Source organism: Anas acuta, chromosome 19 (genome assembly GCF_963932015.1).
Source record: "Anas acuta chromosome 19, bAnaAcu1.1, whole genome shotgun sequence".
Taxonomy (NCBI): Eukaryota; Metazoa; Chordata; class Aves; order Anseriformes; family Anatidae; genus Anas; species Anas acuta.
The window spans coordinates 6,212,637-6,232,616 of NC_088997.1; the positions used below are offsets into that span (position 1 = coordinate 6,212,637).

General features: G+C 39.5%; 1 protein-coding gene and 1 long non-coding RNA gene across 5 annotated transcripts; one reads left to right on the top strand and one right to left on the bottom strand.

Moving 5' to 3' along the window:
* Positions 1 to 3,569: 3,569 nt before the first annotated feature.
* Positions 3,570 to 18,290, bottom strand: NIPSNAP2 (nipsnap homolog 2). Its single transcript, XM_068655733.1, has 10 exons — positions 18,133 to 18,290; positions 14,187 to 14,326; positions 14,063 to 14,108; positions 11,111 to 11,205; positions 9,072 to 9,142; positions 8,530 to 8,670; positions 8,064 to 8,095; positions 6,710 to 6,804; positions 5,535 to 5,618; positions 3,570 to 4,815 (listed from the first exon to the last, which is right to left on the bottom strand). The coding sequence occupies exons 1-10, from the start codon at positions 18,216 to 18,218 to the stop codon at positions 4,751 to 4,753; spliced, it is 855 nt and encodes a 284-aa protein (XP_068511834.1). The 5' UTR covers positions 18,219 to 18,290; the 3' UTR covers positions 3,570 to 4,750.
* LOC137842092 (uncharacterized) lies at positions 5,696 to 16,385 on the top strand. 4 transcript variants are annotated; one of them, XR_011088904.1, is made up of 6 exons: positions 5,696 to 5,836; positions 11,249 to 11,398; positions 13,667 to 13,755; positions 14,639 to 14,728; positions 14,899 to 15,355; positions 16,232 to 16,385. It is a non-coding gene; the product is annotated as an uncharacterized lncRNA (long non-coding RNA). The 4 variants fall into 4 exon arrangements; XR_011088903.1 differs by having other exon boundaries at positions 14,642 to 14,728; XR_011088902.1 differs by lacking the exon at positions 14,639 to 14,728 and adding an exon at positions 5,998 to 6,074 and having other exon boundaries at positions 5,709 to 5,836.
* Positions 18,291 to 19,980: the final 1,690 nt, after the last annotated feature.

Consider the following 19,980-nt stretch of genomic DNA (forward strand, 5'->3'; position numbering starts at 1 on the left):
TATGCAATATTCATCAGCATCCTAGAAGCATATTTTAAGACGAGTGATACAGTGTTTCACATACCTCGTTAAAATACAAGCAAACTCTAAAATGTTTTGTCAGATGGTCACAGTTTACTTAAGTGTTTTGTTTAACAATCCTTCCCTGCTAACCTAGAACCGTACAGAACCTGACTCGCCTGTCTTTACAAAACGTTTGCTGATTAAGAAAACCCTAGGAAACTTATCTGGCCTCTTTCTCTGCCTCAAGTGTGGATCAACCACCCTCAAACTGTTTGTGCCAGAAGCCTAACCTGTTCTAAACAAGTATTTCTCTGAGCTTCAGCTAATGAATTCTAGTTTCTTAAGGCTTTGTCTTTCATGGCTGCAATGTTTGATCCAAGAGGGACTTTATCCAGAACTCACTTGATAAATTGTGCTTTTTTTTTTTTGTCAGCAAATCCCTGACAACTTTTGCAAGTATGTCTTTTTAAGCAGCTCTGCTGACACATCATGGTACTTTTCTTTCCCTGACTTGTAAGAATATAATCTGAGATAATGTAAAAAGCTTTACTGATGGCAAAATGAAAGTCACATCTTCCCCTTCCATCCACATAATGCCATCACAGGAGAAAGATGGGTTGATACAACATGATTTGTCCTGGAAAAAAAACACAACAAACTCTAAGCAGGCTCTTATATTCTGTGTGTCCCCACATTTTATTTATTTCTTGAAACTGAAGATTAGGCTGAGTGAGTGCTTCAATTCCCAGGTTCTTCTCTTCCATCCCACCACGCATTTAATAGATAGGAAGATAAACAAGTGATGTGCCTATCTTTCAGAACCTCACACTGTCTCCGCAAGATAATCACTACTGGTTTATGCAACTTGCATGAAGTTTCCTTAATTTAGTTAGATTAAATCAAGGTGAAGTGATCTTGTCCAATTGTTCAAGCATCACCAGCAATTAAAACAAACACTGGTTGCCTATTCTGCTACATCGTCAGAAAAGATACGTGGGAAAAGGGTATTCATGGAGTCACAGATAGTGACGAATGGCAACTCTCTGTGATGCCATCTCATGTTTCTGGCAAAAAACAGAGACAATAATAAGTTACAACAGTATTTAAATATTAAAGAAGTAGAATGATTTAAAAAAAAAATATCTAGAAGCGAACTTGTAATGGCTTCTTAGAGAAAGGCAGAGATATAAGCAGCTATACTGAGTATCCGTAGACAGAGCTTAAAAACCTTCACAAAAGACAAGACAGACAATGGTTGGCAGGATGCTCACCAGAACGCTTCTGGGAGTATTAAACATGATCTCTTTTAAATTCTTCCTGAGAAAAATCCAAGCCAGCTCCAAGGGCAGCCCATATACAATCAGGCTTTTGTTTAGGCAGGAGTGCATGGACAGAGCAAGTGTAAACTCTTTCTGCTCTCATTCAGTGTATTCCTCTGCCATTCTACAGTTATGAAGCCAAAGAGAAGTGCTTCTCTTTGCTGCAGTTTTCTACTGAATTAAAAGGCCACTAAAAAAAAACAACTAAAATTCAGCTAATCAGCTATAGCTGCAGGCCCTGATCCTATAAACGTTATGACATGCTTCAAGTATATGTAATTCCACTAATGCCACAGTTAGAAGACAGTGCAGGAGGCTTTGTGCCACAGAGATGTTAACATTCACAACAGTATCTTCTGCCAGTGTTGACTGCTATGGAAACACGGCACAGAGCCAACGATTTCACAAGAGCTCTTTAGGTCAGACTGTTTTGAAAAAAAAAAAAAAATCACACCCCCTCCACTGGGCAAACAGCAAGCCCTCCCTCCTGGTCCAAGAGGTACCCAACGGATTAGTTACTTTAGCGAGTAGCTGAGCTCTTTCAACTGTAAAATAGTGGAAAAAAACAGAGGGGAATAAAGCAGCATGAGGAAACTTTCAATATTACAACCAAGGCACTGGTTTAGTTGAGCATATCCCATCACAGCAGAGCTAAATCTGGAGAGCAGTACATGTTATCGGAGAGAGAACCAATTTGTTTTCACATGTGTCTTCTAACTAAGAGCTATGGGGAAGCATATTGCTTCATATAAAGCTTTTTATTCTAACGTGATTACTCAGTGAGGCAGAGTTGCTTTAAGATACATTTTCAATTTGGATGAGGGGATTTTTTTAAAAGAACAATTTACACTCTTTCTAGAAAGACTACAGGACAACTAAAACTTGAGTTCATGTCTTCATTACAGTGCTTTGAACTGGAACAGGAGTTGGCAATTACCTGAGACCCTTCCAGGCATTGTTTCTTTATTCCCAACCACTGGAAAGCAACTTCAGTTCTGAACTTGATGATTTCTACTCTAAGAAATGCTAATGTTTTGTTAGTGAAAGGAAGGAGGCAAACTCAGCCATGAAATTAAGAGGAAAAGACAACAATGTTTACAACAGGAGAAAACCAACTTCAGAAAGGGCTCAAGCAATGGTAAGAAAAGATCCCCATTACCTATGGACTGTGTTATGGTTTGTGAGCTTATTTCACAGTTATCTGTAACTAAAATAACATGAACTAGTCTCTCTCTGATGATGGACAGAGCACAAGTTTGTAGCTCACAATGACAGGAGGCACATAAAAAATACATTATAACAATACCTGGGATTTAGATCGTAGGTAGCATATAAAGACTGAAGAGATTTGTGACAGCTGGCGTCACCCTGCAGAACATCCAGTTATTCCTTAGAATTTGTATTCATCCAAAATTTCATGGGCCTTCAAATAACAGGAGTTTTGCCCAGCTGTATTTAATTCCTAGTGCTTCTGACTGAAGGCTGGAAACACGGATTGAAACAGAACCCACATTTAACTCTAAGAATGTTTTTCACCTTTTCTCTGTGATGAGATGGTTGGTTATGAGGGTCAAGTTACCAGGAGAACTCTCTAGGAACAAGAAATATGGCAGGATACCAGGAGAAATAACAAGGACTGGAAGCTGATCTTATCTTTTTTTTCCCCCTTTTGCACCTAAAGAGTAGTCTCAAAAGTCTGGAAAAGGACACACCAAATGATAGTACTGATCACATAACTGATTTACAAGAAGGAACAGCTAAAATAATGTATGTGGCCCATTAACTAAGCCAAGCTGAGAACTTTAAACTAATACAGTACAAAAGTTTACTCAGTAAAAACCCATAATCAGCTGACAACATACACAGAAGGAAAATATGAAAACAGACAAGAATCAGATCAAATGCTGACTTTGTTCAAGATGAGGGTAAGAGTGCAGTGGGAGACTGGGAGATTACGTGAGAGAAAAAGAAGAAACCACACCTGAAAAATAAGCATATTGTGTGGAGGAAAAAGGAAAAATATTTTGGATTTATCACCATAGCACTTAAAACACTTAACAAAATGGGATGTAATGGAGATACTGTAAATTCATTTTGGAGAGGGACAGCTGAAGACTGGGAAGTGAAACTGGAACCAGTGCTGCCTAACCATGCTGAAATATTCTATGCAGTTATTCAAACGGTTCATCGTAAACACTGCAAGATGAGAGAAAACACAGATGGTGCAATACGTATATGGTGCCAGTATTATGTGAAAATTAAAAGGATTTTATTGACTGATGTTTTTCCTGAAAACTCATTGAAATGTACAAACTGGACATTCAGTAACTGAATTGTACATTCTGTATGTCACACAGATTCTTGCAGCCACTTTGAAGAGAGAATGTTATTTTCACTTACAGGATGTTCACATCATCGCAGACACTAAAAGTGTTGATATACTCTAGTCTAAAAGTGAAACCAAAATAGAACTGGACATAATGGTACACTGCTTTTTGCCAATCCTATTGACTCAACATGCGCCAGTTTCACACATTAAGTACCTACTGTACAGTTAGTGAAACACCTGACCAAGCATATGTCTGAAGTCATGATTGCTTATTAAATAAAACCCCTTTTCCTAGACTTCCAAGTTGTTTGTAGACAAAAATGTATTTAACTCAACTTGTTTCCCTGCAAAATGTTCAGACAACAATGTCTTGTCAGTATCTCTTTGAAAACTGTGGTTCACGCTAAAAAAATGGCTGTAAATAATTTCACAAAATTAATTCCAGGTGTGGGTATTTAGAGAAATGTGTAGTTAGTTTCAACAGGCTTCGCTGTCCTTGCAAAACAGAATGCCCTGTTCTCTGTCCATAATCTATCACGTGACAGGTAATATTATCCTCAATTAATAACTGCCTATTTATAAATTTAGAGCTACTTACTGATTTCAGTCCTGCTAGAACAGCTAGGTGTACTTCGGAGTTACAGAGACATCACAACTGCCTAAGGGTTTCAGAGCTCCTGTCTTCAGAACTCCCCCATGTGTTTTTTCAACCTGTAGTCATTTTATTGCTACACAAAGGCCACAGCAACTGTTGCTCCCTTTTGTTGCTGGTACTGAACACTGGGCATTTTCTATCCAGCAGGACGTATTAAATACTGTATGCCATATTTAACCTCAGGAACTGTCTCGCAGAGGAACCTGTATGTATCTTTGGACTTTCTTATGGTTAACCAACCCTTTAATGACAGTCCTGTATTTCTTTTTTTCCTGTTACAATCCTAAGATCAAAACGTCTTTAGAATCTGAAGAAAAGAGGTCTCTTTTATAAGCTCAATACAGTACTTTTATATTTCTGACTATGATATACAATGTATACCATAAATTAATTAAGACAAATACTTGTCACTTCATCTATGTAGGCACAAGTAAATCAATGACTTTACTGAAGTGGAGAGATCTTCAACGGTATCATGATTCTGGACTCCATTTCCTGAATAAGGGGCACTGAAAAAAATTGAGACAAGGTTTAATTTCACTAAGAGATCATTAACAGTTCTGCACCAGTTTAAACTGATATTATTGTCTTCAAATTACTCCTCTAGCAAGTGCATGTCAAAGTCATCAGTAACCACCAACAATCCTGTAACTGAAGCATAGCTGTTTTGAGAAATGAGTGATTTTTTTTTCAATGTAATCTGTCTCCTCCTTTGAAGACAAATATTTCTATTCCTTTTCACCATAATGAAAGTTACCTTATATTTTTCTGGTATGCTTTCTTTGAAATAGATCCTATGAAACTGAAATCTAACATTGTTAGCATACTTTTATGAATTTTGTTATGAAAGCTATCTTTGATCTCAAAGATCTCCTAGCTTCTATTTCCAAAGTCTAATTTCCCCTTTTAAAGAAATGTGTTTAACAAGGCTCCAGTATTTAATGTAATCTGTTGCTCTACAGGAGAGATGTTTGCATGAAAACTGTCGATTAATGTCAGAAAGTTTTAGCAATCATGCAGCGTCTCCAAGTTTGTACAACTGGTTGCAAAACCCACTTCACAGCTAAGTGAAATGTCCCTCCTTTACTTTACGGTAGCAAAACTGACACACAGATGCACTCAAAATACAGATGCTATACTTTTTATGATGACACAATGTACTGAAGAATAAAAATGATGGCATGCAGAAAGGTCTGCCTCCAGCATTCCAATGAGGTTAATATGTTACCTGTGTAATAGACTAGTTCATCCCAGCCAGGTTTATGCCATGCAGCATTCCTTATATCTTCTCTCGTTTGCAGATCTTTGTAGGCTAGTGAAGGAAAACAAGCACAAAGCTTAGAAGTAACTCCTTTTCCTTCTATATATAAATAGCTCCCTTAAATGTATTCTAGGGTGTAATTAGGAAACTGCAAATATGAGGAAGGAAAAAATCAGGTGTTCTCCACAAAAAGGAAAACTCCCAAACCAACGCAAACAGAAGGAACTGGGGAAGAGAGAGAACAACATGCTCTGCAAATGCTACACCATGTAAGTACTGCATGGTTGGAGTGCTTTGGGTGGTGGTGGGCAAACAGACATCAAATGGTGTTTGGTGAAACATTCACCTCTGACCATAAGTACTTCTATAAAAATTGTCAAAGAGTATTAGAGATGCAGTACCAAAAAAACTAACGTGTGCTGATTTTAAGTTTTTAAGTGTGACCATGGCTATCAATGGCAGCATGAGGAAACCTAAACATGGTGGGGAGAGAGGTCTTAGAAACAGGTAAGGCAAATAATGCAACGGAGTATTGTTCTACGTGGGTGGTGTCAGATTTCTAATGCTGAAATAGAGTGTTCTGAATTGTCAAGATCTGAAGGTAACACTGCATGTTTTCTAAAATAAGTATTAGATAATTAGTTTCTTGAAGGTGAAACAATCCTAACTCAAAAAGCACATAAGCATTGGTGGAAACTAACAAACACACAAATAAGCCAAAACACTGTAAGGTAGTAATGTAAATCAGTGCTCGACTTTTCCTTCTTTTAGATGTGGTATGTGTGATGCTTGAAACTAAACTGTAAAAATCTGACTTCAGCATGAGTGGGGATGGAGAAGAGAGATGGCAGGACATGGCTTGTCAAGTTTATATTACTGAAAGCAAACAAGTAGATAAGAAAAAGCCATGAGAAACTGCTGATGGAAACAGAACAAAGCATGAAATGTTCACTTCTGCTTGCTTCTTTTAAAAGTAAAATTCCCTACATAAAAATATAGAAAATCAACACAGTTGATGTAAAAGAAAAAACTCAGTAAGACATTCCTTTGCCTTTTGGAAAAACTTTGTCTCCTGGGCAAAGTCAACAGTCTGTTAGGGGCTGATTGAGTGAGGAAGAAGCATCCAACATAAACAAGTTTACCCCAAAGGTGATGAACCATATACAGCTGTCCAATTTGTGAGAAAAATCCTCCAACTGCTTCATTATTATCCTGTCGGAAACGAATTGCACGAGCCCTATAGAAGACCAAAAGAGCCTTTAAGAACAACAGAACTGAGTAGGAAATAAATGGTAACTGAAAGGAAAGAACATGTGAAAGGAAGCCCAAATTTTAAACAACATTTGCAGCACCCTTCAGCAATTAAAAACGACCAAAACAAAAGCTACATTTTTTTTCTAGTACTAATTAAAATATGCCTGGTTAGAATGTTTTAAAATTTGAGGCCTATGGTTTTATTACACTGTGTATTAAGCAGTCTTTGTTTTCAAAATTATATCCATTATAATAACTGCTGAATGGTATAAAGTGGCAGGATATTTTTATAGAAGGTTCTTCTAAAACTAAACCCTTGGGTTTCAGTCATACTATCTTTGCCACACTCATTTACCACATTTTGTGGTTGTGAAATCCAGCTTTTTTATTCACATGGACGTTTGTTTTGCTGCTCTACTATGCTACATTGCATGATTTATTGTGTGAATAAGATCAATATCTCTTTTAACTACAAATCTGCTGCATGTTATAAACCACATTGGATACCATTGTAGATATGCCTATCTTATAAAAAGTAAATTACTGGAAAATTACTGTAATTAAAAAAATTATATTGATGACAACATGTCTAAAAGTCCAAGTCCTCACCTTTGTCAAAATAATTGAAAATACTCCACATTATTTAACTATCAACCATAAGAACTGCATGGACCTAGTGAATGTAAACTGGAAGAAACTTACAGCAGTGTTAAGTAAAATAAAATCAGAGAGACAAGATCGTAAGAGGAGACTGTCTCAAATGCTTTTATAACCTATATATTAAAATATAAATGTGCTGCTCAACAGGTTTTCAAGAAGCAATTTTTTAAAGATTAGAAAAGCCAAGACTTAGACCATTTAAACTAAAAATAAGTCAACTACCAGTGGTGCTGAAGTTGTGAAAGATCAACACAGTGTTAAGGAGTTAACGGCCTCCCTTCACTGAGCAGTGCTTTCTACTAAAAATAAATTATTTCTGCTATATGATATCAAGCTAAAAGGGTTATGTAAAGGAAAGCCAGACCACGGAGCCCACAGAGTTGTTTGCACACAGAATTCCTCTTTCTTTCCTCAAAGGATAAATTGAGGGTCAAAGAACTATTTTACAAGTTGCCTAAGAACAGAAGCAAACCATTAACTGGGTGACTGAAATGTTTTGGTATCATTCTGCCACCTCCACTTCATAACTTTTAAACACACATCTCTCAAGGAGGAGAACAAAAGTGCTATGGCAATACTTACCAGTAATTTCCCCACTCAATCATTGTTCCGGGCTACAAAAACAAAACAGGCTGTTAAAACTGTAGTTTAAAGAAAGCTGCAATATTTAGACAGTTTTCACAACATTCATGTATGGAAAACACTGTTTATTAACAAAATCTCTTCCTTGAAGTGATAAGCATATTATAATCATCTGTAATTACTCTGTTTACTTACTATATTACTTCTTAAGTAATTTTCCAGAAGTTTCCCTCAAATTAAAACACAGGATTTTCAGCCCTTCATACAAGACATTAGTATCTTGTTGGAGCTTGCCTTAATTCTGGACCCCACACTTTGAAAGCAACAATGACTCAGCCATCAGCTTTGATAAAAACCAGATTTTTAAGCAGAGGTCTGTTTTCCATCTACATTGTATAAACATGCTTTGAACATTTTACAACAGCATATAGCTTAAAAAAAAATAAAAAGAAAAATTGAAACTTACTCTAAGTTGATAGGATCTCAGTTCATAAATATTAGGCCCCTCTCTGGGAACAGGTTCATTCCAGAAACTAAACTCCAACAATAGCTGGTTCTTGCGAGAGAGAAGCATGTTACCTCTTTCTTTGCGAAACTCCGTGAATTCCTTAAAAACAATATGATCATTATCAAGCTGTATATTATGTTTCAACAACAAAAAGCAGTAAACCATACAACAGTTTAGATTTTTCAATGCTATCTTGGAGTTCTGGACATTGAAATCATTTAAATTGTACAGGCATCTAAACTCCCCTGGCATCTTTGGAAACTTCAACTGGCGTATTTACAGAGCACCTGAGAATCTTGAAGTGTTTCATAAAGTATTCAGGTATTAAGAGTCAATATTTCTGAATCTGAGAATAAACCCTCTTCTAAAGCTTTTTCTAAGGCTGTACAGACGGTGATGACATAAAGAAGTAAAAGCAGGTATCTAAGTGAGTGCTGTTTGGCTCTGACCATTCTATGTTCTCTTCTATTAACCATTTCTAACAAATCCATGCGTTTTACCTTATTTTGACGGAGTTTACTCATGACCTCATTGAGAGCTGGATAGCCTCCTTCATACCTCCACAGGTGAACTGAAACAGAAAAAAAAGGAAGTTTTTTCATGCATGTTGCATGTAAGCTGCAAAGCTTATGGAATATCACAGTATAAAATGCTCTTCATACAATAAAATTATAAGAAAACAGAAGTCATGTAACTGGTTTAAAAGATTTTCATTAAAGAAAGCACTACACAATTGAACACTTTAAGAATAATAGGGTCATCTGTTTTTTTGAAAGGGGTTCTTTCAGAAAACTCTACAGTCTACTCTGAGCATAACAGGAAGATTATTTAAAGAAGTTTTTTGTTGCCATGCTAGTAAAATGTGATGACTTTACGTGACTGTAATTTAAATTGAAATTCAATTTAACAGGCTGATTTAATTCCAGAAACATGTTTTATACCAATTTCACCTAAGAACAACAGATTGGTGGACTTCTTATTTCAGCAAGTTACTTGAGGAAAAAGAGCATGAGACACTTTCAGTAGGATGAAAAATGATGGAAATGTTATTTTTGTGGTAAACATTAGATTAAAAAACATACCAGAAGATATCTAAACGTGCTAGAATATTTGGTAGGATTTTCCCCACACAAACAACTTCAGGACAGGTATTTGCATTTGTTAGTCTTTTCAAAGCATTCTTTCTTTAATTAATCACAACATATGGCTTTAATAAATCATTACTAGATTTATTTACAAACACTTACTATAGCAAGGCAACAATATTTCACCTCAAAGAGTCCCAAAAGCTGTTTCCTCTCCTATATATAAGTCCTGGGCCTTTCCCAGAAGAGTGATCTAGAGGCTAATGTAAGGCACTTCACTATGATAGCAGATTCATCCAGTGTGCCTGCTTCTATTGTCTAGTCCCCAGGGCAATTTGATATATCCAGCTGGTATTAAGACTGCCTGGGCACAAGTACTGAACAAGTCAAAACCCCATAATCTGCTTTATTAGACTGCTAGAACTGCTGCAGTAACATTTTCAAGCCAGGCTATGGATACAATTACAGATACAGTCTGTGTTAATGCATTAAAAAACAACAATGAATGAGACTTGGTTAAGACACTCATTTCAATCGTCTTCATTCTCCAATTTCCCTTCAACTTTTAAGAATTGTTTCTCAGACATTGTCTGCTTTATCTACTGCTACTTCCTCACATTTGTGCAGTGCCAATATTGCAATATGCTGTAAATGCTGGAAAATTACTGATGAGTACATGAGTATATTCTTCAATAATTCTTCAATAATGGAGTGACATTGATACTAGCACAGCTCTAACCGTGGAGCTTCTATGACCTAAGAAGTATCAGCACACCACTTTGTATTTGTGGTTTCCCATTCCTTCAATTCCCCAGAGCCCAGGAAATTTTTCAGTTTTTTTTTTTTTCTGCATGAGACTCTTTGCAGTTACCTCTGTTGCAGCTCTTCAGTAATTAGTAGTTCAATATATTTTCAATCTTTGTTAGGTGGTATCTTTATATGACCATGAACAGAAATATTTATACTTTCTTCCAGTAAAGACTTAGCTTATTGTGAGCTTACAATGCAATCCTTTTTTCAGATGGCGTGAATGATTTGCATTTCATTATCATACAGCAGTTACAGTATGAAAGTCTGAGTAAAGCTTTTATACTGGCCAATACAAGTTCAACTCTGCCTTTGTGAGCCTTTGGCTTAAGTATTCAGGAACACAACCCGTGCCTGCAAAATATTACTGGAACAAATTTTACAAGGATTTCCCCAAACTGTTAATCTACCCCCTGGAAGACAGGAAAGGATTAACAATAGGACAAATTTTAGGAATTAAAGCTTCACTGTCAAACTCAGCAAGACAAAAAGCAAGCACTGTAAATGTTAATGACTACCGTAACTGATGCACACACATCCTCGCTGCATAGGTTTACTAACAACAGAGATGATTTAAAGAGAAGAAACCTGCCAAGCACACGTTTCACTTGTATGGTTTTACGTTCTGTTGTACTTCTATCTCCTACCAGCCTGATCTTGCTCTCCGTACCACGTGTTCCAAGTCCCCACCAGTGCACATGGGTAGTGTTTTTCTTCATGAATCTTTGGCAGCACCTCTTGACTTGAAAACAAGGAATACAGACACTGTGTTGCATTTCCTTCAGGGAGGCTACAGTTGATATGTATAACAAATCACCCCGCGTTTATCATTATGGTACGAAAAATCACAAGCTCTATGTTTCAGAAGAGAAAGCTGAAATACAAGAATCTGCTACACAAGGGGAAAGATAGCTACCACACTACATAAAATTAAGGTAAGTGTTACCATTTCTTAGTCTGTAAGACAAATGCACAGCATGGTAGGATTCTTGGGATGCAATGAATGATGTGATATCACCTAACAGGTTATCCAACACATCAGGAAAATAAACATCAGATGTCTCACTTACAGGAAACGCAGCCTAGCTACATGGGTGGTTTGCTTTGGGGAAATGGTTTCTTTATCAAGAGAGGTAGAACACACAATAATAGGCAAGGACAGTCTTTCTCCTGTACCACGTACAAAATTTTAATTCGGTTGACCTGAATGAATAAAAACAAGTATTTTGTTTGATCAAATGAGAACTGGGTTTCATAGAACACAGACTTAATGCCATCTAGGATTTCAGAAAGTAGGTCTAGTCCGAGGCAACTTATCCTTTAAAGCACTTATCCTTTAAAATACTGTGAAACTGCCTAGCAAAAACATCTAACACAAAATTTGTTTGATTTTTTCCAGTATCAGTAATATTTTTTCAAATGTTAAAATGTGACCAATATTAGCATAAGGAAATTAAGTTTTACTGATAGCTAACTTGGTTAAGTCAGCTTCTGTCGTACTGAACTTTGATGAACAACTCTATTGGTCTGGATGAACTTTGCTTTTTAATATTTTTCCCTGAATAATTACTGCTCTTACCAAGTTTGATTCATGGGCAATGTCTCTGCATGGTATCAAATACTAGCAAGCAGGTTTGTCTTATACTGACAGTCAGAATATGAGAGTCTTCCTCTTGGTTCTACCACTGACTTTCTAGCTGAGCTAGAGAGAATCTCATTACCAATTTGTATCTCAATTATTTCCTATTACATAGTGGAAGTAACATGATAGAAAGACTCTCCAAGGATATTTTCAGTCACCATCAGTGCTTCTACAAAGCATAACGAGATCCTAGAAACGCAGCTTTAAACAGGAATGTTAACTACAATAGTCCTAAAATATATTTTGTTGTGAATTATATTAAAAAATACAGAATACCTTATAATTCATAGACTTGAACACTATCTTTTTCACTTTAAAAAATTTCCCTAATTCTTCAGAAGGGGTCCTCAACCACAGTGATTCATGAAATACTCTCATAATTGTCTTTGTTACATTATTTCTTTATGAATACATGATTACTAATTCTCATTCCCATTTCATACAGAAAAAAAATGAATTTACTTGCTCATGTTTAATTAAGGAAGGAAGATCAGAAGTTCTTCCATTGTTTTTTACTACTCCATTCTCAAGTTTTCTCCTTTCCTTGAATACTTAAACTATCTTAGGTTTGGGAAGAATAAATCCAACCCCCACATACTTCATCTGACTGCTGTCAGCAGTTTTATTCTTTGCTATTGTCTCTTTCCTTGAAAATAAAAGCCTCTGCTTTCACTCAACATTTAGGTAGCTCATGAGTGCGGAGAAGTGGTTCCTGGTCTCATATAATTGGACATGTTTATATTAAGCTTTTAAACAGAAAGATGGCTGAATGCTAATTGTGCTTCTCTGTATATACACTTTTTAAACAAAAAGGTTAAAAATACCTTAGGTTTGGAAGTTATTCTAGTGGATTTGTATATTTGTATAGCGAGGAAAATAGGTTTGGGTTATCGAGCCCCATTTCAAAGCTGAACACGGATATGTTGGACAACCTACTTATGGATGTGCAATGAACCCGTAACAGAGTTGAGGACATAAACTAGGAGTTGTGAACTTCCTCACCCTCCAGCCAAGCTGATGTCTCAGCTAATGCACCAGCCTTAAAAAATCGATTGCTGTAGGGTACCATTGTCCTGAGAATGTTTTAGTTAACTGACAACATGATCACTGTCAGTGAGAAAGCCCTGCTGGTTCCAAATATGTGAGGCTCATGACGTTCCCAAATTTAAACATTCAGTTTTTTAAAAAGGCAGCTGTTCTGGCTCCAGTGGAGTCATTGTGTAGGCAGAACAAGACTAATATTTGTCTAATTTCATCTTTAAAATAGCAAATTTAACATGTTGCCATTCATGCATTTTATAAAACTGTAACTTTTTGGAAAACCCACAATATCACTGCTCTCTTTGGAGGATATCATCCCAATGCAAAGATCCTATCCAAGGATTTGTGCAGCTCTTTAAGAGTAGATCTCAGTAACGTAACTTTGCAGAATAAAGACACAAATGAACTGAGGGAAAATCAAACCCCGCATTTTTTAAATCTCCTCAAAGTTATACTTTAATTGAAAACTGGCATGCAGCTTTACTTACCAGCGCTCTCTCCCTCTCGTTCCTGTATACAGACAATAACCACCCTCAACCAATTCCTACATGTCATTTGGAGTTGGGGGCATGCTAACATACCAGGATCTGCTCACGTGGACCAGCAACGGTAAGTTAGACACTCAAGGGAGGGGAGTGAGCTATTCCAACAAACTTCACCTCTGGTTTCACAACAGGGATCACCCTAAGTGGCAGCTCAGGAAAATGACTCCTCCACAGGGGAAGGCAGGGGGTGAGCTGAGTCAAGTACCTTTTGCTAGCTTTCTCCAAAAATAGTATGATCTATTTACCCTGAAAGTAAATGCAGAATTTGTCCACCTCCCCTCTAAAAATAATTATCGTATTTGCCAATTTTCAGAACAGCTTGTGACCAAATCAACAAATCTAAAATGTGAAAACATAACGTGCACACTTACCAAAGCTTGTTGTAGGCGTCTAGACATTCTGGTTTTACATTGTGAACTGAAACAACAACATTAGATGTGAAATGCAGGAAGGGAACAAAGGAACAGTAATGTTAAATATAGAAATATCACTCACTCTGTAGTTTATACAGACTGCTGGTCTCCCTTTTGGCTAGAAGGTTGGAGTGAGCATCCTTCCTCGGGTCGACTTTGCGAACAAATAGCGTTTTTAACCAGCTGTCTTCACGAGGTCTGCTAGCTGAAGATACCAGTCCCCTGCATATTAACAAGGACATTACACCGTCACCGAGCGTGTCTTGAAAATACCCATAATGCAGGGAAGACAGGCACAATCAAATTTAATACAAACTCATAACATAGTTACAGCCAGGGCTGTTCCTAAATCCTTCCACTGAGCCACTCACTAGCAAGGTAAAGGCAGTTCTCTCACAAACCATTTTATGTGACTTAGAGCTGAACAGTCAACCATGAGCTATCCACTCATCTATCTTGTAAAGCATGGCAGGGAATGGGTGCATGGCTGCTTTTACTGCCTATTTATCTTCTTTTTAATTGTCTTTGCCCAAGAAGGCTGGGTCTGTCCTGATGTACACAGACAGGAGTGAAAAAGAGCAAAAAGTGTGCATAAGGAAAGATTTGCACGGTGTAAATAGTAAAGTAAGTGCCATATGCTCCTATGTTTGCTTAAATACAGCTCTGAAAAGTTAACTAATGCATCTGGTGTATTTAACTGCTCCTCTATAATGGGTGGAAGGGGACCCCAAGTTAAAATGTTGTATCTTCTTTCCCCTAAGCACTTCCTTTAGTTTCTTTCTTTTTTGATACAGGGCTTCTGCTGAAATACCGAACTATTTATCTGCAATGCTAAACAAGTGGCACCACAGGTGAAAATTTAAACCTTTCCCTGTTTCAGAAGTCAACTTTTGACCCTGAATTACTGACTAGGAGACACAGATGATAGGCTTCAATCTTCAGATATAAAGCTGCCTTCCAGTACCAAAACTCTTAGACAATCGTTCAAAGACAAAAAATAGGGGAAGAAAATCTCAACTTCTTTTGGGAAAAACTCTCTCTATGAACATGCTAGTCTGTATTACACAAAACCAATTCACACTAGCAGTGTTTTTCAACAATCATCCTTTTAGTGATGTCTGAAATGTCCGATGTCCCAATGTCTGAAAGTAAGCTAACGAACTGGGATGCCCCGTGGAAGTAGAGTGGAGGAAAGGAAAAGAAATACGAACAACCTCAGCTGAAATGGCCTTCAATATCAAGAAGTAATCGGTAAGTATTTGATTGTATTTCTTGAAAATGGTGCTTTTTTGACCCCAACAAACACAGAAAATGCATTCCTGTGCAGCAAATTAAGCAGTCATTCTGCGTACAAGCATTGAAAAGGGCATTTCAAGATAGGGCGGCTGCCAGAACATGGGGTGCGCAGTTGCCTGGGGATAGACATACCTCTGGTCTCTGCTGGGGGAGGAGAGAGGCACAGGCGACCGCACAGTTGTGTGGTTACAGCTACATCAGGTGCCACAGGAACATATGCTGCCCTAGCTGATGTCAAATTGGAGAGGGGGTAAAGCCCACCTAATAAATGCATGTTTTTACAGCTCCTGGACAGCAAACAGGGCTCCAGGAGACAGAAGTCCATGGCAGTCCTGCAGTGCTCATTCTTTTATCCCATGGAGATCTCTGCACTACCCTGTTTTCCTCCCCTAGTTATTAAATGGAGTTAGCAAATGTATTTAGAGAGCTCTTCTGTGAGGATTATTGTTTGCAGCATTTTTTGAAGGAAACGGGTAATCACGTTGCTTTGTTGGCTGCTTTATTAGCAGCAACAGTAAGCTGGAGTTATGGGGATAATACTGACGAGCAAATTCCCTTGGTGTTAGGAGAATCTTATGACTTCGGTGTAAAACTGCACCTAAAATCAGAGGTAATTTCATCTTCGATACAAGGATGAAATGAGTTAATACTTTGTATGAGGTCTTTTACTCAGAAATTGCAAAATTCCTCATCAACAGTGACTAGTAAATCACAACTAGCTATCTAAACACACACTTCACTTACAATTAAGGAGGGTAACAGCTAAGTTTATTAAAACTGACATCCAGTGTACCCAATCTGAGATGCTAAAGCTGTATTTTTAATCACCAGATCCCTCGAGAAGTGCTGCAGTACTGGTGCCAGTCTAGGCCCTGACAAACCAAGCAGCCCTGATGCGATCACTGCTTCACTCGTTTGGGTCACCTGCACCCCAAACTACCTCTAGAAGAGCGAGGGACTAAATTCATGACTTCAACCTGCCAGTTGTGAGCATCTACCACATATTAGTTCAAAACTAATCCACCATCCAAAAGATCTACTTGTCACTAACTTCTTACTGTTACGCTCCACAGTATTATAAAACTGTCCCAAGTAAAATGGACATTGGATCCAAATCACCTAAACATCACTAATGAAATCCTGAGGAAATGCATAGAATGAATGCAGACACTATATGGAATTCCAATCACACTTCACTATTTTTCTTTCAAGTTTTTCAGGGAGCAATACGTATTAAAGAGAGTTTTCATGTGAGCTTTTAAGGCACTGCTTGACTTTGCTAGCACGTGCTTATCGCACGAATGTTATCTATGGTTTCAGATTTCTTGCTACAAAGACCGGGCCGTGAACACAAAAGGAGAACACTGAATAGCTTGCTTATATTATATGAACAGTGCTGGTGAAAATGTTTCCATCCCCCCTAACTTCTGCTTTAGTACACAATATAAACTGGGTAGAGTGGGAGGTAACAGGTCAAATATTTAGATTTTGGAGTAATCAATGTTTGCCTAGAAGAGAAAGAAAAACAGCTTGTCTATAATTGACAGGTTTTGATTTGTGGTCTAGACAGATGTCAAAGTTTATTTGAAATTTTTTTAAAAAAACGTAACCCACGCACATAAAATTTCACAATACGCGTTCTCCACAGCTCTCCCCCTTCCTGGTTCAAAAAGCTGTTTGCAGAGCTGATGCATTTAGTCTTGATCAGGGGCTGCTTCTCAGGCTCAGGCCTGAGACAGTGGCTTCCCCTCCCTCAAAAGAAGGAGGAAAAATTGGGTGCAGATCCTTCCAGCTTGGGTGACTGTCTCCAACACTTCGGGACCATATGTGGCTGTTTCCTATACCCAAGGTACGTGTGTCTGAGCACTGTGTGCCTGCACCCTTGTCACCCCACAGATATACACATGCCTGACCCTTCACACACCAGTCATGTGGGTGGATGTGCAAACACACCCCAAAAACAACGGGTGTGCGTGTGTCCTTACACCAGGGGGCTGTATGGGTACACACAGCCCAGCTCCTATGATAAACAAGGAATCTGTGTGCCCCAATACCCACAGGGTACATACGTGTGCCACTGTGCATCATGAAATTAGGGTGACAGTGTTGTGAGCAGCCACACACGCTGACACTTGGGGATGTGTGGGTGTTGTGTTATGGGGTCAGCTGTGCTCCATGACACTGCCAGCATGGGGTGGCAGCGCACCGTGACCCCAAGGGACAGCACCATGCGTGGCTGTGCCCCCCAAAACACATCCTGCAGAGGGGCCACACACCCTGCAGCCCGGTGCAGGAGGGATGCGCAGCAGCTTTACACCCTGAGCAATATTGGGGTGCGGGATGCCCGGGCACCCCTAAACCAGCCACCCCAGCGTGTGGGCTGGCTGCGCACCCCACCATGGGGGTGACACGGGGGTGCCTGCTGCCCGCACACCTCGGGGGGTGATGTCGGTGAGGTTTGAGCCACGACACAGCCGTGAGCCCCCCGCGGGGGCTGCCTCGCTGCCCGTGACCTTGAGGCTCCCCCCCGAGCGGGCCGCACTCCCCGCCCCACGGCCCCTCAGCCGCCGGGGCGAGCGGGGCGCCATTTCCAGTCAGGAGAGGGGCGGGTGCACGGAGGGAAGGGATTCCGCGGTGTAGGGCGAGCGGGCTGCGCCGTCTCCCCCTTCATCCCCCCATAACCGCCTTCCTCGCCCTCCTCGGGGCTCCCCCTGTCCCCCTTCGGGGCTCACCTGAGGGCCAAGCCGCCGCCGGCCGAGAGGCGAGGCCGGGAGTTGGCTCCCGCCAGGCTCCGCCGCAGCAGCACTCGCGCCGCCATCTTGCTCGGGCCGCCTCAGGGGGGTGGCGGCGGTGAAGGGGGGGGGTTTAGGGGGGCTCCGCGGAATTGCAGCTCTAGCGGCGGCCGAAGGAGGGCGCGGGGGTGCTCCGGGCACGCATGCGCTGAGTAGAGGGGTTTTTGGGGACCCCCCGTGGGGTTTTTTTGGGGGTCGGGCTCAAGGCACCCCCGCCGGGTAGCAGAAGGGCAGAAGGGCAGGGCCGCTGCGGGCTTGCCTCAGTGAGGGGTGAGGCAGTGCTGGTGCAGCTCCCTGCCCCTACTCAGCCCCCCCAAAGTGAAGGCTGCTTCTTTTTGCATTAAAACACAACCATTTGCCTCTTTTCCCATTAAAATACAACCAAAGCATCACTGCTCAGGCACACCATGCTGGTTACATTTGCCCCTTACCTTCCAGGGCTGCTTCCTTGCACACAAATTCCCTCTGAAACACCACTTACCACTGCAAGCTGTCACCACCGAAACCCGTGAGGTGTCTCCTCCACCTCACTCCAGAACCACTGTCTTCATCGCTTTCATTCCTGACCTTGCAGAAAGTTTTGGCGAGGTAAAGGATGCACTCAAGAAGTAGGGTAATGTCCCATGAAAACCACTTACTAAGAAAGAATCCAGACAGTTTTTCAATCACATGCAAAAACTAGTTTCTTATTCTCCAAATAAATTTTTTGCCAACATGCAGTTAAAATATTTTCTTCACACCGTTTCAGCTCCAGTAGTGCTTACTTCAGCTAAACCAGTGGTGTGTGCTAATATCAAGTCTTCAAATAACTTTAAGAATCAACTTTAAATTAGGCAAATATTTAAAGGATGGTTCTGAAAGCAACTAGCCAATTAACAGAGCAAGTAAGTTAATGAACAAATTCTTACTTTCTACATAACATATAAATGAAGTTTATGCAGCTTCTATTTCTATTTTGCAATTTTTATATCAGCACACCATGAATGTTGGATGGACTAGAACATGCCATGTGCTTTAATATCAGTGAAGTACAAGTGTGGTGCATCTTTAAAGATCAGTTTGGGTTAAACTTGTCATCAATCTTTTAATAAAGAAGATTTCAGACTAGGTACATTTAATCATATTTTGATCTGAAAATGTTATGCTCCTGAGCCAGCAAGAATTTAACTGCAAGCCACAAAGCTGATAATCGTGTGTGATGCATCAGTTTTATATGAAATTACGTTTACACAGCTACTCAAGAAAAGTCACTGGAGATACAGGGAAAGATTTACTTCCACAATCAGCTGCAACTTGTTAACCAAACAGAAAACTGTTTCCTATAAACTCTCTATAGGTACAGGTTTTTACAGCTTTCCTATCTCAAGTAGAGGTCAAATTCCTTTACTGCCTCCTGTTATGCAATTGAGTTGTATCTTCTACTACCCAGAGCCATGTTCTATCCTGCATCTGATTTCCTTCAGTCTGTGCTAGGGATGAAGTTTCACATTGTATATTCACTTGAAGAAGAATCAGAACACAGGTTTCCTTCCACTGAGACAAGAGCCGCAGTTAGCCAGCTACAATTACTAATTTACATAAACTTTAGCCACTTCAACAAACAGATCAAGAATAACCTACAGCCAATATTAATAAAAGCTTCCTCAAACTGAGGGACCACATTTATGTTGTTCATTTTCATACACAAGTTTGAATCCAGGTGTCTTGGCATCCCACCTTTTTGATCCAAGATGCAAGGTGGTACTTGAGGACTGTCAGTCTACAATTCAAAGAACAGCTGTACTGAAG

Coding starts and splice junctions, on each gene's coding strand:
- NIPSNAP2 (XM_068655733.1), bottom strand. CDS start 18,218: ATGGCGGCGCGAGTGCTGCTGCGGCGGAGCCTGGCGGGAGCCAACTCC. Junction 11,206..14,062: donor GACGCCTACAACAAGCTTTG/GTAAGTGTGCAC, acceptor CTTGTTTTCAAG/TCAAGAGGTGCTGCCAAAGA. Junction 9,143..11,110: donor CGGAGAGCAAGATCAGGCTG/GTAGGAGATAGA, acceptor TTTCTGTTTCAG/TTCACCTGTGGAGGTATGAA.